Source organism: Miniopterus natalensis, chromosome 2 (genome assembly GCF_054644295.1).
Source record: "Miniopterus natalensis isolate mMinNat1 chromosome 2, mMinNat1.hap1, whole genome shotgun sequence".
NCBI classification, from domain to species: Eukaryota; Metazoa; Chordata; class Mammalia; order Chiroptera; family Miniopteridae; genus Miniopterus; species Miniopterus natalensis.
In genome coordinates, this window is record NC_142082.1 from 88985849 (window position 1) to 89007654 (window position 21806).

General features: G+C 38.5%; 1 protein-coding gene across 1 annotated transcript in view; it reads right to left on the minus strand.

Moving 5' to 3' along the window:
• The window catches only part of TRPC4 (transient receptor potential cation channel subfamily C member 4), a 341290-nt gene that overhangs the window by 88705 nt on the left and 230779 nt on the right, over window positions 1-21806 (minus strand). The window contains exon 4 of the mRNA XM_016208908.2: window positions 2275-2611. Coding sequence (XP_016064394.1) covers window positions 2275-2611 — 337 coding nt within the window. The remainder of the gene's footprint in view (window positions 1-2274; window positions 2612-21806) is intronic.

The window sequence follows — 21806 nt, forward strand, 5'->3', positions numbered from 1 at the left end:
CCATTGCTTTTCAGAGAGAGTGGAAGGGAGAGAGACGGAGAGGGAGGGAGGGAGGGGGGGAGAGAGAGGGAGGGAGAGAGAGAGAGAGAGAGAGAGAGAGAGAGAGAGAGAGAGAGAGAGAGAATGAGATCCCTGTGAGAGGCACACTGATTGGTTGCCTCCGTCACATGCGCTGACCAGGGCCAGAGATCGAACCTGCAATGGAGGTATGTGCCTTTGGCTGGAATCAAACCCAGAACCCTTCAGTCCTTCGTCCAACATTCTAACCACTGAGCTAAAACGGCTAGGGCTCTCTCTTTACTTTTATAACACTATTGTCCTGCACAAGAACTCTACATACTCTACATATTTTTACTGATTTCCTATAGAAAATACTAGGGATAACATATGTGCTTATGATGTATTGTATCTATAGCATTTTTCAGAATGCAATATTTTGTATTTTATTTGGGATATCAGGAGTTTTAGATATTCAATAATGGGAAATTTAATTTCTTACACTCTTTAAGAATTGTTCTCAATAAATTTTCTGTAAAGAAAACTCCATACAGGATATATTCCTAATGTGAGATAATCGATTGAAATAGAAACAATCAGGGTAATTTTATATTGAATATAAACTGCAATGTCATATTTTTTTTACTCAAAAAGGCACAAATTATCTAAAGTCCTTCTAATTTAAGGAAAGATCTTGTGTTCATACTTTAGACTCTACTTTAAGTTCACTTAAGAAGAAGTTTCTTTCCAGTAAGTTAAAACATATTTTGTTCCTATGCACTTTTTTTAATCCTCACCTGAGTGTGTGTATGTGTGTGTGTGTGTGCGTGTGCGTGTATATATATATATATATATATATATATATATATATATATATATAAATTTTGTTTTTACAGATAGAGAAAGGGAGACAGAGAGAGGAGGGAGTAGAGAGAGAAACACCAATGTGAGAGAAACACTGATTGGTTGCCTCTGACACACACCCCAGCTGGGTTGAAACCCACAAGGTATGTGTCCTGACCAGGAATTGAACTCGCAACCTTTTGGTGTACAGAATGACTCCAATCAAGTGAGCCACCTGACCAGGGCTTATGAACTTTTCTTATGGTCAGTACTTAAAGTATTTAAATCTTCAAAATTGAAAAGTGTATCTAATCTCAGTTTCGGACACTGTCCTGTCGTATTTTTCCTGTTTTTTCATTTTACACTCCTGGCAGAAGTTTTGACAGTTAACTCAAGCCGAACTGAGACTGTAAATCATGAAATTTGTCACACATTTTCAAATAAATAAATAAATAAACAAATAAATAAATAAATAAATGACAATATGGAGGTTTAAAATTAGCAAAATTGAGAAAATGTAATTTTTTAGAAAACCACAGTGGGATAAAGGAAAGAATAATTAAAATGTAAACCTTAACCATATCTATAATAACAACAGGAAAGGAAAAAAGGGTTTTTGCTAGCTACTTTAAGATTTTCTACCTTACCAAAATTTGCTGCAGATCCAAAACATTTCTCTTTCCATAAAATGAATAGATAGAAATTAAAGAATGCCCTATTGTTAAATGTACTATTATTTTGATTTAATATATAATTTCTAAGATAAACTTAAATGGATTTTAAAGACTGTTTACAGTTATTTTATTAACAGAATTACTAATTCTGCAGAGTAATTTGTACTTATCTTTTAGAATGCATATCTATTAGAAAATTAGAATAATTATTTATATATGGCCAATGACACATGTTGCAAGGCTTTAAAACACAAACATACAAACAAAATCTCAGAGAAACATTCATGGGACATGAAATCATTAAAACATAGAATTTTAAAACCTAAGGTTACATTTTATAGGCTGCATGTAAGAGCAGGTCAACCCAGCTGTAAAATAATTATTTAACTTTGGGGAATAGGCCTTAGACTCACAGGAGTGGGGGACCTTTTTTCTACCAAGGGCCGTTTGGATATTTATAAAATCATTCTCAGGCTATACAAAATTATCAACTTAAAAATTAGCCTGCTATATTTGGTCAAACATTTAATTAGCTCAACCCTAATGTGATGGCTGGAACTGCTTCTCTTTGGTGAGGCCTTGGCAAGGCCAGACCAAATGATTTCAAGGGCCAGACATTCCCCACCCCTCCCTAGGAGCTACAATGAAGAGAATCTGTTTTAAACATTCTATGTCCTAAACTTTGATTAATATTCTTTTCTGAGCAACAAAATTTCATTGCAGTATCACATTTTTATATTTTCTATAGTAACACATTTACCCAGGACCCATGGTAATATCATCCACTCGACGATGGTTGGTGGTGGACCTTGCCTGTTCAAATCTGATCTGTCGATGTGTTGAGAGGCAAGCAACAGCAGAAACAAGAAAGTCAAATATGATGCTGTATGACAGATAAACTTGATAAATGGCTTTCTGATGAACAGTCCAAGAGGGCTTTTAGGAGCTATAAGGTAGCACAGGGAGAAGACAGGAAAAAGAAGTCCTATTATGAAACATGTCACCATCTTCACTGCCCAGTGTCTTCTCCTCCACCCTGGGAACTCGTCATACCAGCGAGATGCAAGCAGTTGTTGACAATTGGGCTGGGCAACAAACTAAATGGAAAGGAAAAGGAAAAGGAAGATTCAGTGTTACATATAAAGGCTTTAGTTAATGAATAATCTTATTAACCAATGTCAACCCAATAAATTTAATAATTTTTTTTAAAAAGAACACAGTTATCTTTAAAGTCAGAAGTTTTGTTTTAAATAATTTTATATTTGAACAATCACAAAGTCTTGAAGTCATTCTCAGAATTAGCCCACTTATTGAACATTTTAAACTCAAAGCATCGTGCTATGTGCTTGCCAAACACAAGAGAAATCAAAATACTATAGCTATTTTGAGGAAGCAAAATAGAGCTGGGAAAGAATATAATTTATAAGTTATGTTCATAAGTGAACCAAGCTGCATAGAAAGATACACACATATATGTGTATGTATGTGTGTGTGTGTATATATATATATATATATATATATATGAATTATAATATACAGGAGTGGGAAAAAGTAGGTTTATAGATGTGAGTACAGGAAACACAGAGTTTATTCTTGTATTATTATTTATTCTTGTATTATATATTTTTCCATATGAACAACTGTAAGCCTACTTTTGCCAACCCCTTTATATGGCAAAAAATAAAAATGTTAATAGTGGTTATTTCTTGGTTTAGTGGTTATTTTCTGTGACAAGTATAACATATACTTGTATTTCATTTTTTACTGCCATGTACTTTTAATATTTTCTATAATAAGCACTTAACTACTTTTATCATCTAGAAAAAATAAATATACTTTTATTTGGATTGAGGCAATAAGAAAAACATACATGAAATCATATTAGGATGACCAGTATGTAAATCATCATAGCTGAACTTCGTGGAAATAAAGCAAAGTCCTTACCTAAGTATAGTCAATTGTCATATACAAAACATTTCACAAACATGACACTATGTTTGACATGTAGCATAGACTTTATTTTAAGAATGAGGATAGAGGAAGTTATAAGAGATCAGTAAATTTATTCAATATTACATATCTAGTAAATGATGAAATGTTTGACTATCTGGTCCAGATTTTTATTTTTTTCCTGCACACTACATTTCTTTTTGGGATTGACATTTCTTCTTTTTATATAAGCATTATATAAATTCAGATGACGTTTTCTCTTCCAGATGGAATCGTCTGAGAACACTTCCCATTAGGTAGGTCTGTTAAGCAGAGAAGAGAAGGGAAAGCAATTCAAGAAAAGGTAAGGTGGGAGAGAGATCATATAACCTGGTAAGAAAGTGTACAGTGTGTTTAAAGGATGCCCATGGGTAGTTTTGACTGTAGCAGAAGTTTTAGTCCTTTGTTTGGACCTTAGGAAAATTCTGTTTGCATTAAAAATAAGCCTACCCTATGCTTTTCAGAGCAAAACACTTTCATGTACACTTTCTTAAACACCTTATAACAAATCAGAAAGTAGACATTATCATTCCTAATATTCAGATGTTAAGAAAAACTTTCAAAATTTGGAGATAGGCAAAAAGGTCCTTTTGATGTCACAATGTCTAACAGGATTATCTAATTCTCCCGGGCATTATGTTCTATATCCTCTACTGGACAAACAAGAGAAAGAAAAACTAAAAGAAAAGAGATTGCAGCACAGAAACAGCGGCCAATGTAGAACTTAGGAAAAAAAATAAGCGATCCCAAGATGCCTGTGGAGTAGCTAGAAGCTCTGTTTGCTTGCTTCCAACACCAGACCTGCCATATGGCTAAACTTCAGAGCAATTGCCTTGAAAAAACAGTTGAAATGTAGCTGATCAGAAATATTGAGAGCATAGAATATGGAGGAAGGACAAGAGGAAATGGAGAGAGGGTGAGCCAACTCACCCAGGTGTGTGGCTGGGAAGCCAGAGGGATATTGCAGCAGCAGAACACCTGCCCCCTGGAAGCATGGGGTCTCAGCCCCAGGCCAGTATCCCCAATCAATAGCAACAGAGAAGGAAAGGGGAGTCCAGGTAGCATCAGGCAGTAGGAATCAATAGGGATTCAGTCCACCTGGGAGACTCAGACTGTACCATCCCAGGCAAAGAACAATTTCTTTGTTACACCAGCCTGGGAAGTTTGCTCCAATCTGTGCCTGCAGGAGGGGCCACAAGACAAAATTCAAGCTGGGGGGGGGTCTGACCGGTACACCCAGCAGTGACTCTAAGGGTCCCTTTATTCTCTGAAAGAACTTTGGACAAAGGTCTGGATGGGGCTGACAGTGTGGCTTGGGAAAGAGGATTGGTCTTGCCCATCTTGAACACAAAGGCAGTGCCATGGGGTGCCAGGGAGCCAGGCAGAGCTGAGGCATTGGGATTGTGTCTCCTGGGTGGGTTTCTCTCTGGGGAGACAGACAGGTGTATGCTGAGCTCTTCAGTGCATTATGGGAAAGGAGAGGAGATTCACAGTGAGTTCAGCTGGTGCAGCCCTGGGAAGGAGAGGCAGTGCCTGCTCACCCTCCTACAGGGTATGGGCACCACTGACAATGTGAGTATGTTTAAACCACCCTGGCCAGGTTCCAGATACCCATGCAAACTGCAGTTCCAGAAGGGGAGAGAGAGGAGCTCAGAGCAAGGACATTCAACACACAAGACCCAAGTCAGAGCCAGCCTTTGAGCTCTGGAGGAGACTGCTCGCAGTCTACTTGGGACTCCACTCAGCTGAGCTTCAGTGAGATTGCTGAAGGACAGCAAGGGACAGCGAATGGCATTGGCTTGCACCAGAGAACCTCCCGGGAGGCTTAGAGACTGGCACACCAAGTAGCCAGACTGGGGCACAGTGGAGCAAAATCCAGTAGGCTCCACAAATAGCAGGTCCAAAGTGTAATTATAGCTGGCATAAAAATCTGCAGAAGCAAACTTTATGTATTTATATACTTTTTAAATCTTTTTTTTTCCTTTTCTTTTTAAAATTGTTTTATTTCTTCCCTATTTTCTTTTGTATCTCTTATTTCTTTTTCCTTTTATTATTCTATTTTTCTTTCTCTTTTCTTTTTTCTTTTGATTTATTTTTCTTTCCATTTTCTTTTTCCATTCTATATTTCACTTTATTCATTAATATTATTTTTAATTATTATTATTTCATTTATTATTTTTCTTTTTTTTAATTCTTTTTCTCCCATCTTTTCTTTCATATTCTCTTTTTTTGTTCCTCTTTTGTCTTCTCTAATTCTTTTGGTCTCTTGTCTTTGAGTATTCTATTTTAAAAATTCTTTTTGTTGTTCTTTTTGTCGTTCTGGCTTTGTTTTCAATTTGGCCTTGTTTTGCTTTGTCAGTACCTGTGTAAAAGTTGGCATGATGTGGTTGGGGCTTCACAGTCAGCCAGACCTATGGCTGAGTCCATCCATGAACAGAACAAGAGCAATCAAGACCCATTTACAACAGGAGGGTCCACATAGCTCACACAAAGGACATTCCTAGAATGCCCACCCAGCTCAGAAGATCAAAGAAACTATACCACTGGGTCTCACAAGACACCCACTACAGAAGGCCACCCCACCAAGACTGGGAGTCATAGCAGTTGTATCCAATACATAGAAACAAACACAAAGAAACAGCAAAAATGGGAAAACAAAGAAACAGGTCCCAAATGAAACAACAGGAAGAATTTTTAGAGAAAGAGCTAAATGAAATGGGGCAAGCAATTTATCAGAAACAGAGTATAAAGTGATGGATTCAAATATGCTCAACAGCATGAAAAAGGACATATAAATGATGAAAAAAAAAAAAGGTCAAAAATGAAGAATGACATATCTGAAATAAAGAATGCACTTGAAGGAATAAATAGTAGGTTAGAGGAAGCAGAGAATCTGATCAGGAAATGAGAAAACAAAGTAGAAATAATCAGTCAATCAGAGAAGCAAAATGAAAAAAAAAATCATGAAAAAGTATGAAGATAGTTTAAAGGACTTTGGGACAACATGAAATGTAACAACATTAACATCTTAGGGATACCAGAGAGAAAGATACTGAGCAAGGGACAGAGAGCCTCTTTGAACAAATAATGACATAAAACTTCCCTAATGTGGTGAAGAAAAAAGTCACACAAATTCAAGAAGCACAGAATTCCCAATCAAAATAAACCCAGAGACCTAAACCAATACACACCATAATTAAAATGGCAAAGATTAAAGTCAAAGAGAGAACCTTAAGGGCAGCAAGAGAGAGACAGTCAGTTACCTGCAAGGGAGTTGCCATAAGGTTGTCAGCTGGTTTCTCAACAGAAACACTACAGGCCAGAAGGGATTGGCATGTAATGAAAATAAAGAATCTGAAGCCAAGACTCCTCTATGCAACAGGGTTATCTTTCAAAATTGAAGATGAAATAAAGAGCTTCCCAGACATAAAAAGGTTAAAGGGGTTTACAACCACCAAACCAGCATTGCAAAAATGTTAGAGACTTCTGGAAAAAGAAGAAGATGAAGAAGGAGAGAGAGAGGAAGAGGGAGAGAAAGAGAGAGAGGGAGGAGAGAGAAAGAGGAACATAGGGATAAAGAATAAAGATGGCAATAAATAAATATATATCAATAATAAACTTAAATGTAAATGGGATAAATGCTACAATTAAAAGACATAAAGTAGCTGACTCAACAAAAACAACATAATCCACGCATATCCTGTCTACCAGAGACCAATCTCAAAACAAAAGACTCACTCGGAATGAAAGTGAAGGGATGGAAATAAATTTTTCAATGCAAATGGAAATGAAAACAAAGCTGGGATAGCAATACTTATATGTGACAAGACAGATTACAAAACAAAGGCCATAAAAGAGACAAAGAAGGTCAGTACATAATACTAAAGGGATCAATACAAGAGGATATAATACTGGTAAACAAACATTCACCCAAATTGGTAACACCTAAACATATATTTAAAAAAAAATCTTGGAGGAATTTGAAGGTGAGATGGACAGCAATAAAGTCATAGTAGGTGACATTAACACTCCACTGACATCACTGGATAGATCTTTAAGTCAAAAAATCAACATGGAAACAGTGACCCTAAATGACACACTAGATCAGATGGATGTAATTGATATTTACAAAACATTTAATCCCAAAGCTTCAGAATATATATTCTTCTCAAGTACACATGGAACATTCTCAAAGATGGACACAAAATAAGTTTTAACAAATTCAAAAAGGTTGAAATCATATATAACATATTCTCAGATAACAGTGGTATGGAATTAGAAATCAATTACAATAAACTCAGAAACAGTCACATACATGGAGGCTAAACAGTATGATATTAAATGGTGAAGAGGTTTAACAATGAGATCAAGGAAGAAATCAAAAACTTCTGGGAAACAAATGAAAATGAACACACAACAACCTAAAATCTATGTGATACTGAAAAAATTAGTTCTGAGAGGGAAGTTCACAGCCTTACCTCAAGAAACAAGAAAAATCTCAAATAAACAATCTAGCCATACAACTAAAAGAACTAGAAGAAGTACAATAAGAAAAGCCCAGAGTAAGTAGAAGGAAGGAAATAATAATGATCATAGCAGAAATAAATGACATAGATACAGAAAAAAAAAATACAGAAGATGAATGAAACCAAGAGCTGGTTCTTTGAAAAGATAAACAAGATTGAAGGGCCTTTAACCAAACTAATCAAGAAACAAATAGAGATTACCCAAATAAATAAAATCAGAAATAAAAGAGGTGAAGTAACAACTGACTGACAGCAATACAGAGGAATTAAAGAAAAAACTAAGAACAACTATATGCAAACACTTTGGACAACCCAGGTGAAATGGATAAATTCATAGAAACATACAACCTTCCAAATCTCAACGAGGAAGAATCAGAAACCAGAAAAAACAATAACAATTAATGAAATTGAAGCAGAAAAAAAAACCCCAAAAACAAAAAAATACTCCCAGCCAAAAAAAATTCCCAAGAGGAAGGCTTCCCGGGTAAGTTTAACCAAACATTAAAAGAACTAAGAGCTATCCTCATCAAACCATATGAAAAAACTCAAGAGGAAAGAAGACTTCCAAGCCCTTTTTATAAGGAGAGCATTATCCTAACTCCAAAACCAGATAAAGATACTAAACAAAAAGAAAATCATAGGCTAATATCTCTGATGAACATAGATGCTAATATCCTCAACACAATATTATCAAATCAGATCCAGCAATACATTAAAAAGGTCATACACCAGGACCAAATGGGATTTATTCTGGGGATGCAAGTATTGTTCAATACTCACAAATAAATTTGATACATCACATAAGCAAAACGAAAGATAAAAATCACATGATTATATCAAAAGATGCACAATAAATGCATTCTGCAAAATCCAGTACCCATTTGTGATAAAAACTCTTAACACAGTAGGAATAAAGGGATCATACCTCAACATAATAAAAGCTTTACATGAAAAACCTGCAGCCAATATCATACTCTGTGGGCAAATTATAAAATGTTTCCCTTAAGATCAAAAAAAAAGAACAGAGATGCTGCTTTCACCACTCTTATTCAAAATAGTACTGGAAGTCCTTGCCACAGCAATCAGACAAGAAGAAAACATAAAGGCATCCAATTTGGAAAGGATTATGTAAAACTGTTATTATTTGCAGATGACATGATATTTTATATAGAAAACCCTAGAGACTACACAAAAAGCTACTAGATCCAATAAATGAATCTGGCAAATTTGCAGGCTACAAAATCAATATCCAGAAATCGATGCCACTTTTATACATCAATAATGAACTCTCAGAAAGGGGGATTAATAAAACAAAAACATTACTATTGCAACAAAAAATAAGTACCTAGGAATAAATTTACCCAAGGAGTTAAAAAATCTATACTTGGGCACAGCCGGGTGTGGCTCAGTGGTTGAGCGTCGACCTAGGATCCAGGTGATCAGGGTTCAATTCCTGGTCAGGGCACATGCCCGGGTTGTGGGCTTGATCCTCAGTCAGGGGCGTGCAGGAGGCAGCCGATAAATAACTCTGTCATCACTGATGTTTCTATCTCTCTCTCTTGCTCTCTTTTCCTCTCTCTGAAATCAATAGATATATATATAAAAAAAAATCTATACTTGGAAAACCATGGGACATTGAATAAAGAAATTAAGGAACATACAATAAGTAAAAGCATAAGCCTTGTTCATGGACTGGAAGAATTAACATCATTAAAAAGCCCATCTTACCCAAAGTAATTTATAGATTCAATGCAATTCTTATTAGAATACCAATGGCATATATTACAGATCTACAACAAATATTCCAAAAATTTATATGGATGAAAAAAAACACACTGAGTAACCTCAGCAAACTTGAGAAAGAAGAACAATGTTGATGAAATCACAATGCAGAATATCAAATATCACAAAGCAATTGTAATCAAAACAGCCTGGGACTTGCACAAGAACAGGCATATAGATCAATGGAACAGAAATGAGATCCCAGAAATCAACCCAAGCCATTATGGTCAATTAATATTTGACAAGGGAGGCAAGAGGACATAAGGAAGTAAAGTCAGTCTTCAATAAATGGCATTGGGAAAATTGGACAGGTACATGCAGAAAAATGAAATTAGACCACCAAATTACACTATACACAACAATAAACTCAAAGTGGATTAAAAGCTTAGATGTAAATCACTAACCCATAAAAATCTTAGAAGAAAATGTAGGCAGTAAAATCTCAGACATCTCACACAGCAGTATTTTCACTGATACATGTCCTAAGACAAGAGAAAGAAAGAAAAAAAATAAAATGGGACCATATGAAAGTAAAAAGTTTCTGAATACAAAAAAACAAAATGAGAGGGAGGATCAAGATGGCAGTGGGTTGAGTGCAATCTATACTGACACTATCCTAAGACTAAACTGAAATTACAACTAAAATACAGAAAAATCCATCATGAATATTCAACTGGTACGGAAGACTAGCTGGAAAGTGTCTTCATAACCAAGGATGAAGAGAGGAGACCACATAGACACTGTAGGACGTTCAGAGGTGAAAGAGGGCTGGCTGGGCTCCCAAGGCAGCAGCTTAAGGTCTGGAGGGATAGCTCAGCTGTGGAGGTTCCCTCTGAGGACTCTAGGATCTAAATCCCAGGCTGGGCTTCCCAGCCAAGAGCACCAGAACTGAGATAGGCACCCATAGAACATCTAGCTGTGAAAAACAGCGAGGTTTTTGTCTGCCAGGGAGACACTGCTGGCAATCCAGGTATCCTCTTAAACAGCCAAGGCAGAAACTTTCGTGTGCAGTCACTCACCTTAGGCTTTCGGCACAGGGAAGGGAGAGTGGACTGGAGTTGTGTGAGGATAACCTAGGGTTGTGGGCTCTGGAGATAAAGCTCAGAGGGCAGCCATTTGGATTCCTGTGCTGACTTATTCCCTCATAATGCAGAGGACATCTTTCAGAGGCAGACATTTACTTTCAAAGCAGCTTTTGCCTGAGCAATTGCAGCATCCTGCTGGAAAACCTACCCTGTGGAGTTTCTACAGCCTGAGGCTCATTAAGAGAATCAGATTAATCACCCTGCACGTAGAGGCAGACCTCAGAGTGCTTTGAGTCTTTGCCTGATCTGCTTCTGGAGCTGAGTCTTGGAAAAGAAGACTTTGATGTGCATCTTGGTCCTATCCAAACAACCCCAGCACCAGAAGAGGGGACCTCAAACTGTAGGTTGTTGGCCGTTCCAAACAGGTTACTCAAGGTCAGTCATAAACAGTGCCTATCATTGGCCTGCACCAGAGACCCTACAAAAAGACTGAGAGTCCTAGCAGATTTACCTAATACATAGAAACAAACCCAGACAGACAACCAAAAAGGGGAGAAAAAATAAAGCCCCAAATGAATGAACAAGAGAAGTCTCCAGAAAAAGAGCTAAATGAAATGGAGATAAGCAATTTCTCAGATATAGAGTTCAGATTACTGATTGTAAGGATGCTCAACAGCATGAAAAAAGATATAGAAACTATGAAGAATGACATAGCAGAAATAAAGCCTACATTGGAAGAAATAAACAGCAGATTAGAGAAAGCTGAGGACTGGATTAATGAATTAGAAGGCAGGATAGAAAAAAATCACTCAACCAGAGTTCCAAAAAAAACACACACAAAAACATTTAAAAAACTAGAGGACATTCTAAGGGAGCTGTGGGACAAAACTAACATAACAATATTCACATCATAGGAATTACAGAAGGGGAAGAAAAAAGCAAGATAGAATTTGTTTGATGAAATAATGGCAGAAAACGTCCCTAACCTGGTCAAGGAAAAAGTCACACAAGTTCAGGAGGCATAGAGAGTCCCGAGCAAGAAGAATCCAAAGAGGCCCAACTCAAGCAGATCATAATTAAAATGCCAAAAAATCAAAATCAAAGAGAGCATCTTAAAGGCAGCAAGAGAACAGCAATTTGTTACCTACAAAGGAGCTCCCATGAGGCTATTAGCTGACTTCTCACCAGAAACCCTACCAGTTAGAAGGGAATGGCATGAAGCATTCAAGGTAATGCAAAACAAGGATTTCAAACCAAGAATACTCTATCCAGCAAGATTGTCAATCAAGATAGATGGTGAAATAAAGAGCTTCACAGACAAAAAATGGCTAAAAGACTTTATCACTACACAACTAGCATTACAGGAAAGGTTAAACAGACTGCTGTCAGATGATTTCTCATCAGAAATTCTACAGGCCAGAAGGGGATGGCATGAAGTATTTAAGGTAATGCAAAACAAGGATCAGAAACCAAAACTAATCTATCCAGTAAGGCTATCATTCAAAATAGATGGTGAAATAAAGAGCTTTCGAGACAAAATACAGGCTTAAGGAGATTATTACCACCAAACCTGCATTGCAGGAAATGTTAAAGGGACTGCTGTAATTAGAGGTAGAAATAAACATAGGCATAAAGAATTAAAATGGCAATAGATAAGTATCTATTATTAATAACTTGAAATGTAAATGGATTAAATGCTCCATTAAAAAGACATAGGGTGGCTGAGTGAATAAGAAAACATGACCCATATATATGTTGTCTACAAGAGACCCACCTCAGAAAAAAAGACTCATACAGGATGAGAGTGAAGGGATGGAAAAATTTTTCCATGCAAATGTAAATTTAAAAAAAAAAGGTGGATAGCAATATTCATATCTGACAAAATAGACTTCAAAATGAAGACCATAATAAGAGAGAAGAAAGATCAATGCATAATAAAAAAAGGATCAATCCAACAACAGGATATAACCCAGATAAACATACATGCACCCAATGTAGGAATACCTACATTTAATGAAAAAACTATGGAGGACTTTAAGGGAGAGATCAACAGTAATACAGTCATACTAGGGGGTTTTAACGCCCCACTGACTTCCCTGGATAGGTCTTCCAGAAAAAATCAACATGGAAATAGTCACCCTAAATGACACACTAAATCAGATGGATTTAATTGACATTTACAGAACATTTCAACCCAAAGCTTCAGAATAAACATTCTTCTGAAGTGCACACTGGACCTTCTCAAAGATAGACCACATATATGAACACAAAACAAGTCTCTATAAGTTCAAGTAGACTGAAAACATATCAAGCATCTTCACATACCTCAATGGCATAAAATTAGAAATCAACTACAATAGAAACACTAAAAAACATTCAAACACATGCAAGATAAACAGCATGTTTTTATACAATGAATGGGTTGCCAAAAAGATAAAGGAATAAATAAAAACTTCTAGAAGCAAATGAAAATGAACACACAACCACCACAAATCTATGGGACACAGTGATAGTAGTCCTGAGAGGGAAGTTCCTAGCACTACAGGTGTACCTCAAAGAACAAGAAAAACTAATAAACTCTCTAACCATTCAACTTAAAGACATACAAAGAGAACAACAAGCAAAGCCCAGCATAGGTAGAAGGAAGGAAATAATAAGGATCAGAGAGGAATGAAATGACACAGAGATGAAAGAAACAATAGAAAAGATCAATGAAATGAAGAGCTGGTTTTTTGAAAAGGTAAACAAGATTGATGAACCTTTAGCCAGACTCATCAAGAAACAGAGTGGACGCAAATAAACAACATCAGAAACAAAAGAGGTAAACAACTGACCCAACAGAAATACAATGGATTGTAAGAAAATACTATGAACAACTATATGCCACCAAGCTGGACAACCTGGATGAGGTGTACAAATTCTTAGAAAAATACAACCTTCCAAAATTCAATCAAGAAAAATCAGAAAACCTATATAGGCTGATAACTATTGATGAAGTTGAAGCGATTATCAAAACACTCCCAGACCACAAAAGCCCTGGTCCGGACAGTGTCACAGGGGAGTTTTACCAAACATTCAAAGAAGAACTAACACCCAACCTCCTCAAACTATTCCAAAAAATCCAAGAGTAAGGAAACCTTCCAAGATGATTTTATGAGGCCAGCATTACCCTAATTCCAAAACGAGATGAAGACACAATAAAAAAGAGAATTACAGGCCAATATCCCTGATGAACATAGATGCTAATATCCTCAACAAAATATTAGCAAATCAGATCCAACAATATATTAAAAAGATCGTACACCATGACCGAGTGGGATTTATTCCAGGGATGCAAGGCTGGTACGATATTCACAAATCAATAATTGTGATACATCACATAAACAAACTGAAAGACAAAAATCACATCATCATATCAATAGATGCAGAAAAAACATTGGACAAAATCCAAGACCCGTTTTTGATAAAAACTCTCAGCAAAGTAGGAATAGAGGGTACACACCTCAATATAATAAAGCCATATATGACAGACCTACAGCCAACATCATACTCAGTGGAGAAAATCTAAAAACATTTCCCCTATGAACAGGAACACGACAGGGATGTCCACTTTCACCACTCTTATTCAACACAGCACTGGAAGTCCTAGCCTCAGTGATCAGACAGAAAGAAAACATAAATGGTATCCAAATTGGAAAGGAGGAAGTAAAACTGTCATTATTTGCAAATGACATGATATTGTACACAGAAAGCCCTAAAGACTCCACAAAAGCTACTAGATTTAATAAATGAATTCAGCAAGGTAGCAGGATACAAAATTTTATAATTCAAAGAAGAACTTTTCTTAACAAACTATTTGCATATTATTCCGTTCAAAGTCAGGTATTTGAAAGTCAAAATTGAGTTCTTCCTGATACATCTGCAGACTACTGACTAAGAGTGATATAGGATATTAACAAGCTCTGTTTCATTTTTTTTAAATTAATTTTTATTGTTGAAAGTATTACAGATGTCCCCATTTCCCCCTATTGATCTCCACCTGACATCCCTCCCCTCACCCCAGGCCTTCTCCACACTATTGTCTGTGTCCACTGGTTATGCATATAAGTTCTTTGATCTATTTAAGAGTTGGTCTTCCCCCTCATATGCAATCCTTCTCTCCTCTCATCAGCACGTTATGAACAAGTCATGGTCTGTCATCTTATTTCTATTTTTCAAATATTCTTTGTAGTATTAGAATTAAGCATAGTTGAGAGGACTTGATAGAAAGGAGTTGAAACTAATGGAAAATGCAAGATATAATGATTAATTGCTATATTCGTATTAATCCTCACAAACTGAAGAAACACTATAAGGGACTAAGTATGAAAAAAACATTTCATATATACAGGAAAGGTGGAAAAAAATGTACTTTTGTCCGCATGGTCTGGGTGAATTATGGAACTAATAAAATGCACATCTTGGCAATAATTTCGTTTGAGCATGGAACACCAGGGCAACTGAGCAAACAAAGTTACTGGAAGCACTTAATATTTCCTTGGATAAATATTTCTGTTGCCCTAATACACACATATAGACTCTATTAAGTTACCTAGAAGAAAGAAGCAAATCATTTAATCCTCACGGAACACCTGCCTTTGCCAAGCACAAGTTTGGCTTTAATTTTTACTAATGCTTTTTCATAAAAGGTCTTTTTCTTTATATACTGGAAAGTATACATCTGTGCTTAATAAATGAACACATACACATTTTTTATTAATCATAGACATGGTATGTTCATGTATAAGTAAAGAATAGAAATAAGACTATTTAAGTAGAACAGGAGTGGGTGTAATACACAAGCTTTCCAAAATGTAAATATTGGGCTATAAATTTGTTCTAATCATAGAATTGAAATAACCCAAAAAGTATTCCTAAGAATCACTTAATCTGAACATTCTCGCATGGTTTCTGTTTTTTTTCTACTAAAGCTGTTCACTACATGTCCACACCAGCATTCCCCAAAGCTTTTCTATTATTGAAAAGATTTTCCATAAAAAATGGATTTCCTGTTTAAATTAATTACCACATTAAGGATGAAAAAAATAAACTTTTATATTACAGAATTTATCAGAGTCTTTAACTGCTAAAATAGATTAAAACTTTCAATGATTTTATGTTTCGTTTCTTCTTTCTGTTGTTTTTTTCCTCCATGCTTTCTTTTTTTAAATTTTGTTTCTTCTTTGTCTCCTCTTTCCTTTCTTTTTTCTCCCTACCCCTCTCTGTCTCTTGCTTTATTTAGATTACTTATATGTATAATCAGCCTGACCCTAGTTCTTTCTAAAGGACACCCTCAGCAAAAAAGATCACCCTCTCTTTGACACCTGCCACTGATCTTTTCCAGCAATCCCTTTCCAAATGGGCCGTCATATTGCCTGCAGCATGCTTGGGGGTATATAGCTCCTGCCTCCTTTGTTCCATCTTTGAGCCACAGGAACTACCATCTTTTGCAACATTCCGGGACTGAGAAGAGTGGGGTTACTTTTCAGGCACACTGTATTAAAGCCAGTTCTCTCCCTAAAGTTGTTGGCCAAGTCGAGCACAACTCCTACTATCACATTAAAATATATATTTAAAAAATGTAAACTTTCAAATTCACATTTGTCCCTTGCATTTATAAAAGTTACTGAAAAAAACAAAGAAAAAATTCCTATCCCTCTTTTTTGAAAACCTTTAAAAAAGTTTCATAAGCCTGATCTCATAATTATTTATGTTAGGATGGTTTACCTATGGCCTGTTTTACCCAATAAGCTTTATTTAACATCTTCCGTCCAAGCATGTTTTTCTCTAGAGTTTTGGGCCATTGATGCAGGCAAGCCCACTTCTAAGCAAAGATAGGACCTGACCATTCTGCTTGATCAAGGCTGCACCTGCAAGACATCCTGTTATCCTCGAAGACATTCTGACAGTTCTTCACGGCTGGCAGATGCAACAGTGGCCACGCATTATACCCTACCTTAAGTCCCTATAAAAGAAAGCCTAACTCCACTTTTGGAGCTGACACCATACTGATGCACTCAGCCCACTGTGAGAGAATGCTTCAATAAAATTTTCTAAAACCTCTCAGAGTGCTTCTCTGCCTGGTTCCTCTCAGCATTGACCTAACATACTGGTGCCGAAACCCGGGACACACAGAGGGGAACCTGAGGGACTTTTCCACTTCCTGGCTGCCCACTCTGGCATTCGAATTCTGTCCTGAGTAGGTTTCTATTTTTCCCAAGCCTCTGATTGGCTCTCCTCCCTTTTAAGTTCTCGAGGGACGCCCTGGAGAGTCAGCAGACTCACTCCCTTTTCCAGTGTTTGGTCTCAACGAAGACAGGGACACCTCTCACCTTCAGGAACAGTTTCCTACTCTCTTGACACTTCTTCATATTTGGCTGTTTTTCATCCTTATTATGAGTAATCAACAATCTGCCTCGCTTAAGCGCTCCCCCTTAGGTTGCCCTCTAAAAAAATCTTGATCATCTTGGCCTTGTGCCAGACATCATACCCAAGCAACTCATCTTTTACTGCAACACAACTTGGCCCCAGTACAAGCTCTATGATGAGTCCTTGCGGCCTGAAAATGGAACTTTTTATTTCAGTATTCTTACTGATCGGAATAATTACTGTCACCACACCAAGAAGTGGCTGGGGGTTCCCTATATCCAGGCCTTCCTTCTTCTTTGAAATTGCCCTGCTCTCTGGAAGTTTAGCATGCTATATCAAATCTTTCTACTTCATTCCTCTCAGCACACTCCTAAATCCCTGCCAGTGCTGTCCCTTCTGGATGAGACTCCTTTCCACCCAGCAGATGACTCTTCTCCAAGACCCACCACACCTTCCCCCAGGACCCCTCCCTGGTCCTCCACCTTATGAAGGCCAGCTTCAAGCCTTAGATGATCCAGGGCATCCCAATCCCCTCTCCCTTCCCCACACCCAACCTCCTTCCCAGCTACATGCTCTGGCCCCTCTTCTGCCTCTTCAAGAAGTGGCGGGTGCCGAGGGCATAGTGAGGGTCCATGTTCCCTTTTCTACCACTGACCTCTCTCAGATTGAATGCTGCCTAGGATCTTACTCTACCGACCCAACAGCTTATGCTATGGAATTTGAATATGTCGCCCAGTCCTATGACTTCACCTGGCATGACATTTATATAATTCTTACTTCTTCCTTGACCCCTGAAGAAAAGGAGCAAGTTTAGCTGGCAACCCAAGCCCATGCCCATGCACGAGCTCCATCGCCAAGATAATATAAAATCCACTGGAACTGAAGTGGTCCCCAGAGAAGACTTCCACTGGAATTATCAATTTCCACAAGACTCCCCAGGTAGACAGTCCCTTAACCATATGATTAAATGCCTTATAGCGGGCCTTAAAAAGGTTTGAAACAAGGACATCAATTATGATAAAATTAAAGAAATTACTCAGGGTCTCAATGAAAATCCAGCCCTCTTTCTCACCCACCTTACAAATGCCCTACAAACTTATAGGACCCTCAATCCAACCTCACCAGAGGGAATTCTCCTGCTTAACATGCATTTTATTTCCCAATAGGCCCCTGACATTCACAGAAAACTTCAGAAATTGGGCACAGGCCCACAGACCCTCCCCAAACAGAATTTCTTAACACTGCCTTCAAGGTTTTCAATAAGAGACTAGGAGCAAAAATTAGAAAAACAAAAGTGGGATCAGGCTAAGGCTGAGGCACAGTGGGAGACCTTTCAGCTCCTGGCTACTGCCCTGCAAGGCTCTACTAAGCATGCCACAAATCCTAGGGGGAAGGCAAGTGCAATGCCTCCTCCAGGGCCCTGCTTTAAATGCAAGAAAGAAGGGTATTGCGCCAAAATCCTGCCCAAACCCAAGAACCCCACCTGGACTCTGTCTAACGTGCATAGAGGAGGGCCACTGGAAGTTGGGCTGCCCCTGTGTCTCTCAAGGTGCAATGGCATCCTCTCCAAAAAGGGGTCCTCCCAAGTCTGGTTTAGAGCTGGCCGTCCTTCTTGGCCTGGCCGAGGAAGACTAAAGGTGCCCGGGGCCCTCGAAGACCATCACAGTGATGGAGCCAGAGGTAATTATGGCAGTAGCAGGTAAGCCAATCTCCTTTTCTCTGCTTCCAGAATTTAATGGGGCTTTTGTCCCATCCTCTGTCTCTATTATGGGGATCCATGACCTTATCTCAAAACCACTAGCTACTACCTCCTTACATTGCACTATTTATAACACCCCTTTCACACACTCCTTCCTTGTTATTCCCAGTGGCCCAACACAGCTCTTAGGAAGGGATATCCTCTCAAAATTCCTGGCTTCCCTCACCATTTCTCCCTTATCTCCAGGTAATCCAGACTCCTCAACAGATTTGGCATTCCTTTTTCTCTTTGCTGTGCCTGGGAAACACAGCATACACAATTCTCCCATAGGCCCCTATGTAGTAGACCCTAAAGTCTGGGACACTTCCACTCCCTTGGTTGCTACTCACCATCAACCAGTTGTTATAACCCTAAAGGATTCCTCCCCCTCTCCGTGTAAGGTGCAATATCCCATCCTACTAGAGGGACAGAGAGGCCTGTAGCCTACCATCACTGGACTCTGACAAGATGGCCCCCTGCGCCCCACTACCTTCCCATATAACACTCCCATCCTCCTGGTCAGGAAACCAACTGCTTTTACCCATTAGTACAGGACCTCCAAGCCATAAACCAGGCAGTCAACCTCCTTCATCCAGTTGTCCAGAATCCTTACACTTTACTCTCCTTGGTCCCCACCAACATAACCCACTATAACATCCTGGACCTCAAAGATGCTTTCTTCACAATTCCCTTAGCAGCAGAATTGCAGGACCTATTTGCTTTCATGTGGATGAATCCAGATAGTAACTCTTCTCGGCAGCTTACATGGACAATCTTACCTCAGGGTTTCAGGGACAGCCCTTTACTTTTTGGGCATGCCTTGGCATCTGATCTCCAGAACTTAGGCCTGACCCTTAGTGCCCTCCTCCAGTATATAGAAGACCTTTTACTCTGCAGTCCATCACTAGAGCCATCCCAACAGCATACTGTTGTTCTCCTAAATTTTCTTGGCCAGAAGGGATATTGTGTCTCTTATAGAGCAGAAAGCTCAGCTCTCCATGTCCAAGGTTACTTACTTAGGATTTTTTCTAAGTCCCCCAAAATGAGCCAATACTTTGGACCATAAGCATCATATGCCCTTACCTAAAACCGAGCAAGAAATTCTTTCCTTTTTAGGACTAGCAGCATACTTTAGATTGTGGATACCAAGCTTTGGCCTCATCACCAATCCTTTGTATGAGGTAGCTAAGGGCTCCCTGAATGAGCCAATTGACCCTACCCACAGTATTAAGACCTCATTTAACAACCTAAAGCAGGCTTTAATCTCGGTGCCAGCCTTTTCCCTTCCCAATCTTTCCAAGCCTTTCATCCTCTTTACAGATGAAAGAAAGGGAATTGCATTGGGCCTCCTGAGACAGAAATCAGAACCAGTTCTAAGATTAGTCATTTACTTTTATAGGCAGTTGGGCCCGATGGTCCAAGGATGACCAATTTGTCTCAGAGCTTTTGGAGCAGCTGCACTCTTAGTTCAAGAAAGCCAGAAATTGCCTTTTCCCAACCAATGACCATTTACTCCCCTCTCTCTATTCAGGAACTGATCTTCCAACAAAGCTTCCCATTTTCTATCCCAGTCCAGACTGCAGGCTGTTCATCTATCACTCATACAAGTCCCCCATATCACACTCTCTAGAAGTGCTACCCTTAACCCAGTCACTCTCTTCCCTATCCCTACCACTGATATCTCCCACTCATGCCTAGAGGTCATAGATTTCAGAGCTCCTTATTTCTCTCATATAACAGACAATCCAATTCCTCATGAATCAGAAACTTGGTTCATAGACAGTAGCTCTAGCATCATTGGAGGTAGGAGGGAAGCGAGGTATGCTATTGTCTCTCATACTTGTGTTCTTGAAGCTGAACCCCTTCCTCTAGGAACCTCTTATCAGAAAACTGAACTTATTGCACTGACTAGGGCTCTTGTTAGGGTGAAGGACAGAAATGTTAACATTTATACTGACTCTCGATATGCATCTCATATTCTACATTCACATGCAGCCATATGGGAAGGAAGCAGCTTTCTTACCACCCAGGGGTCACCCCTCACCAATTCTCATCTTATCCTTAAGCTGCTATAGGCCACCAAACTCCCTAAAGCAGCCACTGTCATACATGGTAAGAGACATCAGGCAGATGGGGACCCAATTTCCAAGGGAAATAACAAGGCTGATTAGGTGGCAAAGGAAGTTGCAAGAAAGAGTGTCCGGAGAATTTGTTGCCCTCCCTGAAATCACTCATGAGTATTCCCTACAAGAAGCAGACACTCTAAAACAAAATGGGGCAATAGGGGAGGGCTCATGGCTCACTTCTGTAGGGAAACCTCTTTTACTTAAACAGCAGGCTAAACAGATTTTAACTGCCATTCATAGCTCCTTCCATATAGGATTTAAACCCCTCCTCAAGTTTCTTTCACCCATAATGAGCTGTGGCCAGATGGCTACTCTACTATAGGCCATCACTCAGTCTTGCCCGACTTGTGCCCAGGTCTCACTGCAAGGAGCCATTAAGCCTCCCCACTCTTTCCTGACACACCAAGCCCAAGGATATACTCCAGGGCAGGACTGGCAGGTAGACTTCAGCCATATGCCAAAAGTTAAGAAATATAAATGCATTACCATGGTTGACACATATTTAGGTTGGATAGAGGCCATCCTCACTACCTCTGAAAAGGCCTCAAAAACTGCCAATGTCTTAATAACATCATTCTCTGATTCAGGATCCCTTATCTATCCAGTAAGACAACAGTCCAGCATTCATATCCAAAATAACTCAAGGAATAGCTAAATCCTTGCATATCACAAGGGATCTACCTATTCCCTATCATCCC